The sequence below is a fragment of the Gymnodraco acuticeps genome, unplaced genomic scaffold (assembly GCF_902827175.1).
Source record: "Gymnodraco acuticeps unplaced genomic scaffold, fGymAcu1.1, whole genome shotgun sequence".
NCBI lineage: Eukaryota > Metazoa > Chordata > Actinopteri > Perciformes > Bathydraconidae > Gymnodraco > Gymnodraco acuticeps.
Genome location: NW_022990068.1, coordinates 107,045 through 125,644, shown reverse-complemented (window position 1 = coordinate 125,644; position 18,600 = coordinate 107,045). Strand labels below are relative to the sequence as shown.

Sequence of the window (18,600 nt, the reverse complement as noted above, 5' to 3'; positions counted from 1 at the left end):
CAGCGGGGTCACTGCTGATGGATTTAATGTCGTAGAACAAAACGTGATCTGTCTCTTCAATGTGTTTCAACCACAGACCTTATTTGGAGCTATTTTCCAAAATCCTATGGAGAAATTGTTTTAGGACGCGTCACTGCGGTTCTCTATTGTCCTCTCCGAAAATAGACCACAAATTCACTTTTAAAGCGATATGAAAAAATATGTAATGTGGTCATAACAGATCTATATAGTGTGGTGTCATTTAATTTGAAAAAGGCAAATATAATTGACAATAACAGAGGAGATGTTGTTGGTTTTGCTTGTCTATCTGAGTTATATATTGTAAGTTAAAGTTTTTGGAAGTGCTGTAAAGAATGGGGTTTTATTTATTTATTGGCTATACTTCTCAAAATAGGAACACAATGTAGATTCAATAAAACCGTCACAATAATATAATAAAAAAACGGCTTATTCATAAAGCACCTTTGCTTTCACACACAAACAGGACAAATGTAAAACACCCAGAAAATAAAACTAACTAAAAATCACTGAAAATAAATGAGAAAAGGTTGAGTTTTTAAAAGTGATTTCAGTTTCAGGTTTTTTATGTGTATCCATGGTTTGCAGTTAAAAGACAAGACCTGACAAAAGGAAAAATAAAATGCTGAAGTTAAAGGTACTCATTAGCAAAAATGCACATTAGTCTTGTAAAGTCTGAATAATAAATGCACATATACTCGGTGAAGATAGCGCACAGTGTTATTGCTGTCATCTCCATGTTGGTACTTTAAGTATATTTTGTACAAGTTACTTCTTACCCCTCTGATATTAAACAAAATTCAAATTAAATGTGCCTACCTGACCATCTTAATTGGGCTCCTTGTAGATAAGAAAAGGCGCGTATTAATGCAAACAATTGACGCTCTGCGGATACAAGCGGCCGAGATGGGTTTTCTCCGCAGGGTGGCTGGTGTCTCCCTTAGGTGAGAAGTTCGGTCATCAGGGAGGGACTCGGAGTTGAGCCGCTCCTCCTTCGCGTCGAAAGGAGCCAGTTGAGGTGGTTCGGGCACCTAGTTAGGATGCCACCTGGGCGCCTCCCTAGGGAGGTGTTCCAGGCACGTCCAGCTGGGAAGAGACCAAGGGGTAGACCTAGGACCAGGTGGAGGGATTATATCTCTTCGCTGGCCTGGGAGCGCCTTGGGATCCCCCAGTCAGAGCTGGTTGATGTCGCCAGGGAAAATAAAGTTTGGGGCTCTCTGCTGGAACTGCTACCCCCGCGACCCGACCACGGATAAGCGGGAGAAGATGGATGGGTGGATGGATTGACGCTCTGCAGTTGATTCCTTCAAAGATCTTTTAGAATGAGTTTGTGTGTGTGTGCTCGCTTGTGTGTGTGTGCTCGCTTGTGTGTGTGTGCTAGTGTTGGTAAACTCCTGTCTGATAGCGCTAGCTAGGGTGATCAGGTGACAACAAGCAACATGTGGGACAACAAGGTTTTTGCGGGACATGTTACTGCTTTGATGCTATTATGTCTATCCCTTAAGGAGAACATTTCTATTAAACTACTAGCTTATAAATATTAATAACAACGCATTACTTTGGTTTAATGTTTGCACTGCAAGTGAACGAATTCAATATATGTGTTTTGAATGGAATTAACATAACAAATTATTATGACCAGAAATAAATGACCGGAGCTAGTTTACTGCCACTGTCTGCTCTGCTGCCCTGTGTGGTATTAAATCAGCTGCTGTTAGCTCATCTCTTTTGGCTTCAGGAGGAATATATCCATAGATCGATATTTTCTTTAAGAGCCAGGCGTTTATTGAGAGTTTCGGGGGGGGGGGGGGGGGGGGGGGGGGGGGGGGGGGGGGGGGGGGGGGGGGGGGGGGGGGGAATCGTTCTAACAGAATTGGGGCGTTGCCATGGCGTAGATGGGAAACTCCCTCTTTTTCCTGGTCTTTGTTTAAAATGCTCTGCCAGTAAAGCATTATACATCAGTAAAGTCTGTGGGGTTTTTTCTGTCTGTCTGCAGGATTATTACACACATTATTATGGACTGTGATGGGCTGTTCTACAGTGTTTCACCCTCGCCTGTAAAATTACGCTTTATCTTCGTCGTTCTTTGGCTTTTTTCACCACCTGCTGCCGGTAAGATCAACAATGTGTTTCCGTAGTGTTGAAAGCAAGCGATATTCATCTTTAAAGAAACATTACATTGTAGTAAACTATGTTATCTTCTTCAGTAATGTAAACGATGGTGGAAAAGTATTCCGATTCTTTGTTTGATTAAAAGCAATAATATACACTGTAAAACAAAATAAATAATCAATTTCAATTAGAAATACTGCATCGAGAATGTTCCTTAAGCAAAAATATGTAAGTACGATTAGGAAAATGTACTTAAAGAGTTAAAGTAGTCATTGCAACAACAACAACAACAACAACTATTTGAAATCTTCACATTTAAGAAGCTGTAACTGAAGTAATTAAAAAACGGGAAAAAACGTCCCTTTTGGTATAGTTAGGCTACTTAAATACAGAGGTGTAAAGTAAGTGCATTTACTCATACTGTACTTAGAATGTTGATATATTTGTACTTTACTTGAGTATTTCTGTTTTTTGCTACTTTGTACTTCTACTCCTCTACAGTTCAGAGGTACATGGTGTACTTTTCCTCCATTACATGTATTTAATCCCTTTAGTTACTTCACAGATGTGGATGAATGATGTGAAATCTAATCAAGTGTTGAATCAGACTTTAGTTCCACCTGGAGTAAATCCACCAGCTACCCTGCAGTATACAAAGTCATTCAGACTAGCTGCACCTTCACCAGCTTTGAGAACACTTTCATGATCAATCATTATAAAACATATCATATATATTATTCTGAAATGGACCAATCTGCACAACGACTACTTTTACTGTCGCTACTTTCACTATATTTTGATGATAATACTTTTCCACTTTAAAGGTACTCAGATCTTGTACTTGAGTGAAAGTAGAAGTACCAGAGTATAGGAATAGTCTGTTACAGTAATAGTCCTGCATTCAAAATGTTACTCAAGTAAAATTAGAAAAGTATCAGCATCAAAATATAGTTAAAGTACCAAATTTAAAAGTAGTCATTGTGCAACCTCTGAACTGTAGTGAAGTAGAAGTACAAAGTAGCATAAAATGGAAATACTCAAGTTAAGTATAAGTACCTCAACATTGTACTTAAGTACAGTACTTGAGTGAATATACTTCCACCACTTAGTAAACAATAGGCGCTTTCACCCCGGCTTACTTTTCCCAGGAATAGTTCCGATAGTTCCTGGGATTTTACGTTCACACCAAAAAGATCTGGAACTATAACTTTTTTTTGCGAACCTTTTCACCCCTTTTTAGTCCCTGCTAGAGAGCAGGTACTTTCCTGGGGAGGAAAAGGTTCTAATTTCTGATTGGCTGGGCGGATTGCAAACCACGCCCCGTAAAACTCTGAAAAGTGTTTGTGAAGCGGCCATTTTATTTGCTCTTATTAGCATTAGCCCCGCGCACCAACAGAGAGAGAATAACTTATGGCAACACAAAAGAAAACATGGGAGCGGTGGAGATGAGGAGGTGTCGGCGTTCTGGGGATTTACTCGGAAGGCTTCAGTAGAAGCTGCTGGGAGTCCCAGCAGCTTCTACTGAAGCCAGTCCCCAACTCCGGGGACTTCCGGGCCGGGGACTTTGGGTGGCAGTATACGCCGTGAAGTTCTTTGCGGCCTGCCAGTAAACCCAAAGCAGAAGAAGAAGAAAGGACGTCAGCGGCTTCATTTGCCTAATCCTCCCTCAGGGACTTATATGTTATGTGAACGCGATTTACTAGATAGTTCCAGCAAATAAAAGTTCCGGGGAAAAGTATGTGAAAGCGCCTATTGTCACTATGATATCTGTAATCTTGTGGGTCATGTTTAGTCTATTTAATTTAAATTTAAACATTTGGTGCTTTGTGTTTTATATCCAAAGAGGAATGTTAAAGAGTACGTTTTTTTATTTGCTTTTATATTATATTTAAATAAACTGAAGTAAAACAAAAGGGCATGTGTATAAAGTTTACAGTAATGAATGAAATTCAGGAAGTGTATTTATCTCTCTCAATCTCACAGGATATAGGTTTTAAATGTAATGTTATATACAACTATATGACGCACTCTTCTTATCTTATAAAAGGTTGTTTTATACTTGGCTACACAGGGGACTTTCCTATTTCCATTCATACTCGATGACATTCATTTTCCGCTTGAATAGTGTTATTGTTTAACAGTTCTGCTGATTTTTTTTAAGTTTCAAAGACAATGAGGTCAATCTAGTTCCTTTAAAGGTCCCATGTCATGCTTTTCTGGTTATCACCCGTCCCCTTGTGTGTTATGAAGGTTTTTCTGCATGTAAACGATCTGCATAGTCACAAACCCTCAAAGTACACCCTGTAGCGAGTAAAACTCGAACACAGAAAATACCTGTCTGTGCTGCCCCAGAACGCCTCATTGGAGATTTTTATTTTTCAATTTTTTTCTTCCGGGGCCTATTGACGTCAGTACATCTGGACCAATTGGCACACAGCTATAGAACAATAGGCCCACCCTCTGCCAGCCAGACATGTACTGTTGGAAGGCTGAAAGGTTCACTTCAAATTTGTATCCAATCATGTCAAGACAGTACTCTGCCCTGAAATGTGAGGGGAAATTACACCAGTAAATCCACCTCACACTGTCCGCTCTTCATGCCTCACAGCGCGGACTCGTGAGCTCCGTAATGTCCCGCTAACATGGCACTTAGACTTTATGCATGCATTCTCATCTGTTTGTCATTTCCTGGCTCCTAACCGACGCCATTGTAAAACATAAAAACTGATGTTCAGCTGTAACGGGAAGGCTGGGAAAGCACTCTATTAGACAGGGGCGAAGCCTCTCTGGTGGTGGACTCATCAGAACAGAGTGGGCCAGCTGACCAATCAGAGCACACTGGGCTCGGGGGGGCAGGATCTCCAACAAGGCGTGTACAGAGAGTGAATAGAGATACTATACAGAGATGCTGTATGAGAAAACCAATGTGATTTTGGAACATTGAACAATGTAAATCTATTCTAGTAGTCCTCAACAATATATATATGATCAGTAAAAATGGCCAAAAGATGGGACCTTTAAAACTGAGTTTACACTATAAACATCACATGGAGTTGGTGCATGTGATGTGAGTTTTGAAAACAAAATGTGACTTTCATGATTCAAATCCGAAGAGGAACATTAAAGAGGAAGTTGTTCTCCCATGACAGTTGGTGCATCTGTCATGGGTATTTTGTAGGGCTGTCAAACGATTACAAATTTTAATCAGATTAATCACAGTTTAAAAATTAATTAATCATGATTAATCACCATTCGAACTATGTCCAAAATATGCCATTTATTTATGTATATTGTTGTGGGAATGGAAAGATAAATGAAAGAAGGCGGATATATCCATTTAACATACAGTATCTATGTTTATTATAACATTTTTCTGCGTGTCAAAATGAAAGACAACCCACACACACCTATCAATCATCAAACCGTGGGGTCTTAATTCATTACGTGTTGATTTCTACTTCAGGAAAGTCGACAGAGGGGGGGGGCGCGCTAGTGGAGTACGTTGTGACCACAGAGTGTGAACGTTGTGATCAGCTGTTTTAGCGCAGTTCTCCAGTGAATGGGGGGGGGGGGGGGGGGGGGGGAAGTCTCCGTCCGCAGCCGGTTGGCGTAGTTTTGGCACAATTCCGTTGAACAGACCGACGTTAACAGCAGCCCTGTCTGTGCACACGGAGACCGACTCTGTCGTCCGGTGATCTAACCGCCTTCTGGAAAAGCTTCACAAGTACGTCGGTACGCAAATGCGCTTTGTGACACAAGTGACGGTACGCATTTCAGATTACGCACATAACCTGCGTACCAGTTATGTGCACCCCTGTACTACAGCAAAAGTATTCTCCGTCGGGACTTCCTGCAACAACACCACGCCGTTATCAAAGATGTTCTATTGAGAAGACGATCACTACGTGACAAAAGTTTTCAAAACCGTGGCTACTGAAATCAATCTTACTAACTGCTGTCTGTGCAATTTACTCCGCGCGAGTTGGCAGACTTTATTTTGCTTACTTTAACATCATTTTTCATGGTGGGGATAAGCCATTTCTTGGTATGGGTGTAGCCTACCCCAGCCATACCCTGGCACTGCCACTGGTGGCCAGTGCTGGAATTGGGCCGGTACTCACCGGTACGCAGTACCGGCACTTCTGGTTCTGACCCATGGAGTACCGGCACTTCTTGCTCAGTACCGGCATGCTGGCGGTACTCCGGTACTCATGCACCGTGCCAGTACTCAACACTCTCCCGCCGTTCTTATTATACATCCATATATATATATACAGCCGCCCGGTACTCAGTAGATGCGTCATGAGGTGCCGAACGGACATTCTCATCGCTCTAACCGCTGGAGTTTCACAGCGGCTGTCAGCTGTTTACTCCTGTCATTCAAACAGAACGTGCTGGAGAGGGGGCGGGGCTTATCTTCTCCATGTAAATACTGTGGTGGAAACGACTATGTCAAAATTAACCTATTTGACCGTGATTTAATAGTAATACACGTTTCAAAATAATAATAATAATAATGCCGAAGTAACAACATACTGAAAACTGTTAGTAAAACCATGTTTTAATGCTTTACAATTTACATACCTAGATGCACGTGTGTTGTGTTTATGCAGTGCAACTCCCACCCAGTGGGTGGCTATGTAGAGTGATAGAACAGAGCAGGCACGCCCCCGAGAGAAGGAAAGCAAGTCACGTCACAAATTAGCATTTCTAAAATGTTAGCGTGGATTAATAAAAGTGCAAAAAGACAGCGGTTGTCGCCGGAAGAAACTTCAAATACAGAGAATGCTGTGCCTGTGTTGGAAATTGTGTCTGATGGGGAGCTTTCTTTGGTTGATCCTCCTGCTCCAAGTTCTAGTGCATTAGCATTAGCACTAGCTCCGCCGCCTCCTCCAGAGCCTCTAAAGTTAGCTGCTGCTGGCGCAACTGCCACCACCAACACCTGGCAAAGCGATGCACCTGACTGCTGGACAACGGACCAGGTGCAATATTTTTGCAAGACCAATGCATGGCTCCTTCTTAAAGATAAGAAGCTAGGATGTCGGATATGCAGAGATGTCAAATCTTTGGGAATACACACTGGACAAGGACTGACACTGTCAACTGAATGGGGTGAGTGTGCAGTGTCTCATTTCGGTGTTGACAAGGGCAAACAACAAGCTAGCCTGATAAAAAAAATCAAAGAACATAAAGAATCACAAGCCCATGTAAAAGCTGCTGCCATCCTTACATCTGCTTCACGTGAAACTATTCAACATCAAGTGCAGTCTATGCATAAATCTAAATTAGACACCACTATCAGAGTTTTTCGAACGGCATATACAATTGGCAAACATAGCCGGCCATTCACAGACATGCCAATTGATTTGAATGTACAGAAACTGAATGGGCTGAACGTGGGCAGGGTTTTGCACTCCAATAAAACCTGTGGCGAAATCATCGACCACATAGCTCATGAGCTGAAGAAAAAAATGGCAAAAGACATTACAGAAAACCAAAGAAAACTCTGTGTTTTGGTCGATGAATCTACCACTATTAGTGGTAAAACGGTGCTTGTTGTGTGTCTACGCTCAGCATTAGCTGATGCTGAGCCCGAAACGTTTTTTTGGGAGCTGATCGAGTTGGATGGAACAACGGCTGATGACATCACAAAGGCGTTAATGGAGTGTCTTGGAAGAGATTTTAACGAGGACTTTTTAGGTCAGTGTTTCGTTTCTTTTGCATGTGATGGGGCTTCAGTCATGCTAGGGAAGAGAACAGGCGTTGCTACCCAGTTGTGTAGTAAATTCCCACGCCTGTTTGTGTGGCACTGCTCCAATCATCGTCTAGAGCTGGCAGTTGGGGATGTGGTCAAGGAGGTCTCAGGGCTCAATCATTTCCAGATCTTTTTTGACAAACTCTATTCCTTGTTCCATGCCTCCCCCAAAAATCAGAGGCAGTTAGCGCAGTGTGCGCAAGCAGTCGGACAGCGTCTCCTGGTGATAGGGCGTGTTTTGTCCATCCGCTGGGTGGCTTCAAGTGAAAGGAGCGTCAGAGCAGTCTGGGAAAACTACCGAGTGCTTCATGATCACTTCACAAATGCTGCAAACGACACGAGCAGGGATTCCAGAGATAGAGCAAAGTACAAGGGCCTGGATGATGTGCTCACATCTGCAACGTTTGTCAGCAATCTGGGACTGATGTACGATGCGCTCACAGAGCTCAGCGACCTCTCTCGGCAACTCCAAAAAAGAGAGATGACACTGCCTACAGCAGATAGGCTCTTAACTCGAGAAATACGAGTTTTTGAATCCATGGTCACCATGCCTGGCCCACACATGACTACAGTTCATACAGCTCTAGCTGAGAAGTCCTTCAAGGGTGTTGCCCTGCGTGAGAATGGCAGGCTTGTACAGATTCATGCAGGTCAGTTTTTCCGCAGTATGGTAGAGCATCTGAGACACAGAATGACTTCCACAACCTCCTCTCATGTCAGCACAAGAGAAATCCCATTACATGGCCGGGAGGCCCGGGACAATCAGCTAATCCAGGACATGAAAGTTATCCATCCTGGAAGTTGGCCTGAAGAGGAGTTAGACGTACAGTATGGGGACGTAGAGGTGCTACGTTTGTGCGAAGTGCTGAAAGTGGACAGAAGAGAGACTGTTCAGGGCTTTCGCGAATACAAGGAAACCAGGGCATCCCGTACACCTGCTGCCATGGAGCCTCTACTGAAAGCAGTCCGAACCATCGCTGTCTCCACTAGTGAGTGTGAGCGGGCATTCAGCTGCATGAACGATATCCTTACTGCAAAAAGGAATGCTCTCTCTGTCAGCCGACTGTCCAGCCTGGTTTTCATTAAATGTAATGGACCATCACTAGGACAGTTCAATCCGGAACAGTATGTGAGGTCCTGGCTGGCAAAGGGAAGGAGAAGTGCTGATGAAAGAGCCTGTCCAGCTCCAGCCCCTGATACTGATGTCCCCAAGGCCTTCTGGAGCCTTTTCTAACAATGTGAAGTATATTGCAAAGCAGCTTACCCAGTGAGAAGACTTTTGGCATAATGTGCCGATTTGTACAGATCCTGGAGATAGAAGGACTTCAGACCAACCAGGGAGTTATCTGATCAGCTTGGTGTTCAATGTAACTCTTTACCATGGCTCAGACTTTGTTACTTGCAGTTACAGTTTCTCATTTTAGATTGTGCAAATTTTGCATTTGTTTTTACATGTTCTTTGTTCATGCTCTTTATCATTTTTCTGAGTTGGAAAGTTAGATTGCATCATAGTTTACTTTATACATATTTGTATTCTTCAGTGGTGAAGTATATTGCAAAGCAGCTCAGCCATGTGAGAAGACTTTTGGCACTTTTTCGTTTTTCGTTTTCTGAGTTGGAAAGTTAGATTACATTCAAAATGTACAGAAATACTTAATTTTGTTAAAGCTTTTTATAAAAAATGCTTCTGACCAGAGCTTTGTTTCCTTGTCATTAATGTTGAACACCACCAGAGGGGCTCTCACCTGAAAGATCTCTGCTTCATGTGTCTTCAGCAGAAGATCTAGACTTTGATTGCTATATTTTCAGTTAATATTGACCTTACTGAGCTTTAGCCATATCCGCTGCCTATCATAAAAAATGTTAAGTACAGTGAACCTTTCTAAAATATACAGTAGTAAAGAGACAAACCCACCAGCATTATAGTAGCCAAATTCTTGTTTGTGGGCTGTATATATAAAATTGACTTGAAAAAGTTGCTGATTTTAGAGTACTGGCACCTTTTTCATTCCAATTCAAGCACTGCTGGTGGCACGTATGGGGCGGGCCATTCTGCACATGCGTTAAATGCGTTAAATATTTTAACGCAATTAATTAAAAAAATTAATTACCGCCGTTAACGCGATAATTTTGACAGCACTAGTATTTTGTAAACAAAATGTGACTGTCATGATGGAAACACACACACACACACACAAACACACACACACACACACACACACACACACACACAATGTGGAGATGGGGGGTGGGGGAAATCAATGGGCTCTTGTGAAGCTCGCTGTTTAGACCGGCTTGAGTTTCAATAATCAGGATTAATGTATTTATTGTTTGCAAGAATGGAAGAAGTCATCACATACAGCCATAGGACACTGTCCCTCGCTCACTTGTATACAAGAGAAAACATTTTGCACTTACAAGATGGAGGAATACTGGTTCATAGCATTACTCTATACTTTGTTAAAGATAACTGAGGCCCACGTCAGAAATGATCATGCGTGTCATCCCCCTAGAGGCAAAACATCTGATTAAACATCGGTAAATAATTATGATGTGCCTGTGACAGCGTGGCATGTTTACCTTCTAGGAGGGCCTGTCAAACACACTTTCATATATTTGGACATTTGTTATCACGCACACTTCTGTGTCCTTGAAAAACAAAATAGCACATTCAGTATTTTCCCATCAACTGTTATAATGTAATATCCTGTGGAAAACTGGTAGGAATCCAAATTAAACAGAAGAACTCCACTGAGGATACTTTAATCATTACTTTGCATTTCAGCTGAGGATTTTATCCAAAGTGACTTAAATGCACGTCTACCAATCAGAGGGTCAGTGGGTCAATACCCAACCCCTGCAAGTGACATGTGAAAGTGCCCTTGGGCCAAATACTAAAAATAAACCTTACATTTCGAGTCAAATGCATGTCTATCGTTTAGAAGTGTTTGTAGGTTGCTTTGAATAAAGGTATTAATGTAATCTAACCTTAAAGATACAAACTGAAAACAGCCAAAATCTTGCAAGTATATGAAGCTTTCAATAAGCAGAAAAAAGTGCCACAATCTTCCTCCTCCTCCTCCTCCTCCTCCTCCTCCTCTTTCCCATAGGTTTTTTAACTTTATCCTCCATTTCTCAGGTCAGCCTCAGGTGATTGGTTCCCTTCAGTCAATCAGAGCAGCTCCAGGTGATGACATCAACCTCCCGTGCCACGTGGAGCCTCCGATAAATGTGTCAGGACTGACCGTTGAGTGGTCGAGGCCCGACCTGAAGCCGGACCCCAACGACCGCCTGAGCAGAGTGGATTACGTTCATCTTTATCGCGACAGAAGGGAAGTCACAGATATAAAGATCTCGTCGTACGTGGGGCGGACGCTGCTGTCCACAGAGGGCTTGGGGAAAGGAGACATATCCCTCAAGATCTACAACGTGACGCTTGAAGACGAGGGGAGATTCAGATGCTTCATCCCGAAATTAGAGGGTCAAAAAAAGTCTGCAATCGTTGTTCTCGTTGTTGGTGAGTTAAACGTTAACATGTTTTATTTTATCAACATTTTGCACATGTAGAAAGTGTCACAATATAATATAAAACAAGATCACTAACTCAAGTATCTTCATGTCAACGGTTTACGTCGCCCCGTATGAAACAACTATAGATCGGTGCAGTGATGCCGTATTTTTGAAGCATAGTGAGGGCTCCCTTGAAAAAAGCCAATGGGTTTTTTCCATTGGATTTTGGAATATTGCAGAAAATAAGATCTGTGGCAAACACACATGTATGATACGTTTAGCGTAAATGCAATCTTCAGAAGGAAAAAGCTATCGTTAGGCTATGAAGGAACTACAGTACGGTCACATGACTTCACGTCACCATCGCTAAGCTAAAGGTGGCTAATGTTGGGCTATAAAGGGACTACAGCACGGTCACATGACTTCACCTCACCACCGCTAAGCTAAAGGCAGCTAATGTTGGGCTATAAAGGAACTACAGCACAGTCACATGACTTCACGTCACCATCGCTAAGCTATAGGTGGCTAATGTTGGGCTATAAAGGAACTACAGCACGGTCACATGACTTCAAGTCACCACCGCTAAGCTAAAGGAGGCTAATGTTGGGCTATAAAGGAACTACAGGACGGTCACATGACTTCACGTCACCATCGCTAAGCTAAAGGCGGCTAATGTTGGGCTATAAAGGAACTACAGGACGGTCACATGACTTAAAATCACCACCATTAAGCTAAAGGAGGCTGATGTTGTGCTATAAAGGAACTACAGCACAGTCACATGACTTCACGTAACCACCGCTAAAGTGAAGGCGGCTAATGTTGGGCTATAAAGGAACTACAGGACGGTCACATGACATCACGTCACCACCGCGAAGCTAAAGGAGGCTAATGTTGGGCCATAAAGGAACTACAGGACGGTCACATGACATCACGTCACCACCGCGAAGCTAAAGGAGGCTAATGTTGTGCTATAAGGGAACTACAGCACGGTCACATGACTTCATGTCACAAGAGACCCGAAAGTGCTAATGTGCTAACTCATTTTACAGGTTTTTAAGACTTATTCCTGCACCACTCTATAGTCTCCTTTAAATACTGTGTTATAAGTAATTACATCTCTTTTTTTCCAGAGCAAAACTCCCCGACAACAGAGACGCCACTGCAATCTAGAGATCTCCAAACTCCCGATCCTAAGGAAGAAACGGCCGATAAAGGTGACAGAAAGTTGTTTTTTGGAGCTAATCTATTCATATAAACCAGGTTTTTTTACAATCAAACCTAAGAATGAATGCACATTTTGATATTAGAATGTCCTTTTCACATTAGGAATAGGGCAGATAGTAACAGATGGGACGTCCATGTTGAACTTTAGTTGTGCAGCGCCTCTGTGTTTGACCATGTTTTGAATAGAGGCAGATTTGCTTAATTTGCAAATATAGGAGTAAGGAAGAATACGTGGTGGCATACAATGTGACTTCCTGGTTCTCTTTAGCCAGACTCTAAATAAACCTTAAGTTTATCAGACATCAGATCGTTCACCAGCCTCCTTTCTCTGAAGTCAACGCTCCATAAATAGGATCCATCACAAGTCTTAAATAGCCAACCTCTTAGTCTCTTTTCCGCTGTGAGTCTCTCTCTGTATATAAATTAGATCAGCTCTAATCATATGTCTTTGTTTCTTCTTCTTGTCAGGTGTGTCCAGTCGCAGCAATGTGATCCCAGTCGTGGTTTTCAGCTGCCTTTCGGTGTTCCTGTTAATGGTAATTTTAACAGTGGGTGTAACAAAATGTCGAAAACCAGAAGTAAGTAACGTGATCTAATTTAATACTTGAGTATAAATCAGTTATCATTTAATTGATAAGTATTCTCTGCTAGAAAAAAACATATACTTTCTTCCTGTATGTGAAAAGGAGACAGTTGAATACTTATTTATTATTCATTTGCCCTGAAGCAGAGATTTTGCTTCACGGAAATGATAATACGCACTACGGAAATCAACCTCTCCCACTACAGAGAGACACACTGGCCCGCAGAAGGATATAGTTGAATTAACATTTGACCCTGATGTGGAAAGTGTTTATACAACATGATAAAGGCGATCATTTCAAGCAATCTGGGTATTTCCAAGAAGCTTTATCATGCGCCTTCAGCAGGACATACACAGAAAGGTCCATTTGAAGGGTCTAAATACTTCATTAAGTACTTGTTCATGACTCCTTTAATTTCCCTTGATTTTTTTCAGTTGTTATTTAAGTACTGAATACATGTTCAATGTGTGTGTAGCATGAGGGTGAGGCAGCTTATAATTTATTTATTGTGTTGTTATAAATGTTCTAATAATGACTGATTTGTATTCTAAAATGTTCCAACAAAGCAGCACTTATTCAGTGAGCATTGTGCCTTCTGTGATCTTAAAGGTTAAAATATCTCTTGTTTATTTTTTCCACTTTACATAACAAGTTAACAAGTTATTTCTGTGTGCAGTGTTTTGCTCTGTGTGTAAAAATAATCAGCATAGCGTTAAACGTTACCTGTTCACGCTGTTTAACGAGGTATTGTTCATCTTTTAAGTTATTTTTGGATGTATTTAAGTTATTCTGTTAGTGTTTTCAATCATTATCCAAGACTTTATCCAATGTTACTTGAGATTGTTTCAAAACTAGTTCATTTGTTACGACATTTTAAGTGAAGTATAATTTTTGTGATTATATAATAGTTGCTAAATAAAAACAATGTGCTTGCATCATGTTGTAATATCTGTGCGGGAGTTCAGTGTTTACTCAACAAGGGAAAGATAATTTAAGCTGACAGTACATCTAACCCTCCTTATCGTATTTATGTATGTGTTTATTATAAAACAGTCATTTACTCCATGGCTTTTGTCATCTGTGAGCTCTTGCTAGAAGATTCATACATAAACACCAGTGTGTTGCTGTAACCTTCATCCTTCATACTAAATCACCTAATCATCGGCTTGTCTGCTGCCTAAAAAGAGAACATCAGCTGTTCATCAGTCATGGAAATAAAGTCTGACTCCACATGCCTACTCGTTTTACTTGCAGTATTTTAGTCTTCATGTTTCCATAAGGATGTTAGCATGTGATGATCCATGATGCAGAGTCATTTTCTTATAACAATAGCAGATTAAGCACCGTCTGTGTGAGTGTGTTATTTAGAGTTGACGGAAACAGAGCTTTTTGCTTTTCCTATAACAACCCATTTTTCTTGATAAACCAGTTCATCTTATTTTATAAAGCACCTGCAGACTAGTGTTTTCCCCACACACGTATTTCCATTGGCACAAAAACCTAGCCTACCCACACCTACTTGTTCTGACGTCAAGTTGGGCTGACTCGAAACCTAATTTCTTTTTTTTTTTTACCAAGAATGAAATCATTAAAGCAGCACTATTATACATATTATGAATGAAAAGGCAAAACTAGTTGTGTATGATGTGGTTGTCTGATTCTTCTGGGCTTCACTTAATGAACAAATTCATTAGAAAGGATTGTTTTCTCAATAACAAATCAAATCAGGACTGGGACAAAAAATCAGCCGGGGGATCTCATCCAGCCCAGCCCACGTGAATTGTCAACGGGGGCTGGGCTGGCAGCTGAGAAGGCTCGGTCGGTCCCCTCGGGTTTTTAGCCTGGTATTGGGCACTATCAGCAACAGCTGGTCAGCCACCCTTAAGGTAGGGACACACCAAGCTGACACCAAATAACTGACACAGACGGACCCGACTGTTGCGTCGCCTCACGTCTCCTGCGTCTTGGCCAACAGTCGCACAAACAACAAATAGCGTGTGCGTTCCATTTTCACTCTACAGCGAGAAGCTCATGGGGCTTTCCCGAACCTGTGTCGAGAGCTGGAGTTAAATGAAATCTCAGATTTGCCTTCTTAATCGTTTGTTTGGGTCCCTCACTTCCGTTTCGCTTCTCATGCACTGATTCGCTAGCTGAACAGCCAATCAGAGATTTATTTGACCGACAGCCTTTTGGCCGATTGCCCACCGAATGTAGAATCGGCGGGGTTTCGGCCGAAAATGCGTCGTCATGTCACGGCTGAAAATACACAACGGTGCGGGACACACCAATCTGAGTAGGGCGACAGGACGCTCATCGTCGGCCTGACGCCCACCGAGGGCCAAAATCGGCTTGGTGTGTCCGGGCATAGGCGGCGCGTGAGGCTCAGGTTTGGGAAGGCTAAATAACTTTTTTTTACCTGACGCTGCCCGCCTCCGGCGTCTATAGAAAAGAGATCAACTCAGTGAAAGCACCGCCTGCTGACCAATCAGAGCTCAGTGTGCGGGGTTTAAATCTATCAAGTCATATTACAGGATAAAGGAAATACCATTTAAACTGCAGTAGCCTGCAGAGAAGACGCCGACGTGTCGCACTTTCATTCATATCACATCATCAATCAGATCATCGATCATATAATATCATAATATATCATATATGTCCGTCATATATTACAAAAACAATATTTCCGTCTGAGTCAGCTTCTCCAGCCGTATCTGGCCGTGCAACACTTAGGCTACATTGTCACACATACTGTATGCAGAAGTATTATTTTAAGCAACACATTAAGTTGACGAAACACTCACATGTAATTAAAGTCAGATCCACTCGTGTCTTAGACGGGGCAGTGATATCATAAAACTGCTGTACGCATTGTTTCAAACACTCTGTAGTTTATTTATTTTTTAACAAGTTGTTCTGTATTCTCCTTGCAGCAACTATGTGGCTTGTATCCTGGATTATATGTTTAATTCATGGATGTTTAAAGTTCATATTTGTCTAATATTAGTTTACTTTTCATTAATGAAGTATGATGTTGCGCTGTCAGTACACTTGTCCCTGTTTGTGATTGGTCAAATGTTGCTAACCACGCCCCTTTCACGTGAACGCGCTCTCAGCTGGAGAGAGAAACCCTGGCTTGATTTACCGAGTTGATAACCAGCGTCGTAGGACCGCTTAGGGAGATCTCGTTTGTTAGGGTTAGTTAAGATAACTCAAACATATCCATGGTCTGTTGAACTGGCTTCGTAGTACAGGGCACAGGTGGCTGCATAGCAGCGCTAATGTCAAAGACACAAACATTATAGGCTACATTATATTTTTTATTTTACCAGGATGCAGTGACACAAATATTTGGGAAGGCTTAGCCTTCCCTAGCCTACAGTACCTGCCGCCCCTGTGTCCGGGCCTTTAAAGCTCTGGCAGGGGTGTGGCGAGGAGTTGGGCTATAGCCGGAGCCAGCCCATTTAGGGCTTTGAAAACAAATAAAAGGAATTTAAAATCAATTCGGAACCGAATTGGAAGCCAGTGTAATGAGGCCAGAATTGGGGTGATGTGGTCACGCTTTTTGTGTCCAATCAGAAGACGCGCAGCTGCATTCTGGACTAGCTGCAGGCGTCTAATTGAGGCCTGGGGCTTCATTTATAAAGCCTTGTGTAGGATTCACGTGGGAAGGTTGAATATGTAGGACAAAGCAAATACGCACAGACAATTTTCAATGTATAAAACACTGCGTACCGGCGTAGAACGTGCCGCACGCACGTCCTACGCCGGTTTCCCTTTATAAATCACAGTCAACTCGAAATGCGGCGCAGTTTTTGCGGGCTTCACGTAACACCCATATTTGCCTATAAATAGTCAAAGAAACGCCCCGTATTAATATTCATTCTGACTGACTGCATGAAGAAGATCGCAGGAAATGACGACAGAACAGCTAAAAAAGACATCTCACACCGTGTCAGATTTTGGTTATTTTGGGGAGGTCGAGATAAATCATATTGTTTGGTGGATGCAGTTTGAACCAGAGTAGCAGCATGGAGGTCGGATCGTCACCAAAATAAATAAATAAGTATACTGGATATTCACTTGTTCTGACGTCAAGTTGGGCTGACTTGAAACCTAATTTTGAAAAAAATGTTTAGCAAGAATGAATTAATTAAAGGAGCACTATTACACATATTATGAATAAAAAGGCAAAACTAGTTGTGTATGTGATTCTTCTGGGCTTCACTTAAAGGTGGGTATAGGTAAGTTTGAGAAACCGGTTCGAGATACACTTTTTGTTATATTCCATGGAATGCTGTTAACATCCCGATAGCAATGAATATCTTAAGTAATTTGACAAAAAAATGTCATCTGTGGAAGCCGTAGTGCTGTAAAAAGCACGACCAATCATTTTAGCCGGCTGCTAAAGTAACTGGATGGCCTATCTGCCTGTCAGCCTTCCATCTGTGCACAAACTTATCTCGTGCCCTCATTGCAGGGGCGGTTCTAGGGGGGGGGGGCAAGGGGGGGGGGGCCAGTGCCCCCCTAACACTGACCTCTGACCCTCCTGTGGCCCCCCTAACAATGAAAAGTTTTTTTAAATGTATATTTTCTGGTACTCGGTTGTGCAGACACCCTTATGTAAAGTAGAGATGTAACTGTTCATTGTTTTTATTTTTATATAAATATGGTGTTAGTGCAAACATTGCACTATAACTTAAGCTGACGCTAACAGTAATAACTATAAGATCTATCTGAAATAAATAAGTGTACTGAAACAAATACCAATAACTGTATTGCATTGTTTTCTGCGCAATTACTTCATACTGTCTAGTTCTCTTTTTTGTCCTGCATTTATTGAGCCCCCCTCAGAAAATAACTGGTCCCCCAGTGGCCCCCCCAGTCAAATTGGTCTAGAACCGCCACTGCCTCATTGGTCATGTGCGGGTTCGTGTGTGTTGGAGGAGGGGCTCTGTAAGGAAGTAGCAGATTTTTTCCGGCTGTGTATTTTCAAATTCTAGCGCACTCGAGCTGGTTTCTCCAAAATGACCTACCTTTAATGAACCAATTAATTAGAAACGATTGTTTTCTCCATAACAAATAAGTTAGGGAGGTTTTATTCAAGATTTGACATGCAATGTTTCCTGTAAGAAGACACTATAGAGATTTAAAATTGATATAAACTATTCTTGTAATTACTGTAATTGACATGGATGAACCATTTGTGATTTATTCTTCTTTTTGGTCTGATGAGTTCTTGAAATCCCGCCAGTGGTCACGAGATTTAAAAGTATTCATTTATTTGATGTATGTTTTTTTTAATCAATTAATGTCTACCCCTGACTTCAACGTATAAGATGTTCATATATGTTCTTGAATAAATAACAAATAAAATAAAGGTTAATTCGTCAACTCTCG

General features: G+C 41.8%; 1 protein-coding gene across 1 annotated transcript; it reads left to right on the top strand.

Annotated features, from left to right (window-relative positions):
* The first annotated feature begins 1,895 nt into the window (after positions 1 to 1,895).
* LOC117546032 (myelin-oligodendrocyte glycoprotein-like) lies at positions 1,896 to 14,424 on the top strand. The gene is made up of 4 exons (XM_034216115.1): positions 1,896 to 2,130; positions 11,025 to 11,402; positions 12,526 to 12,609; positions 13,088 to 14,424. The coding sequence occupies exons 1-4, from the start codon at positions 2,034 to 2,036 to the stop codon at positions 13,213 to 13,215; spliced, it is 687 nt and encodes a 228-aa protein (XP_034072006.1). The 5' UTR covers positions 1,896 to 2,033; the 3' UTR covers positions 13,216 to 14,424.
* The last annotated feature ends 4,176 nt before the right edge of the window (positions 14,425 to 18,600 follow it).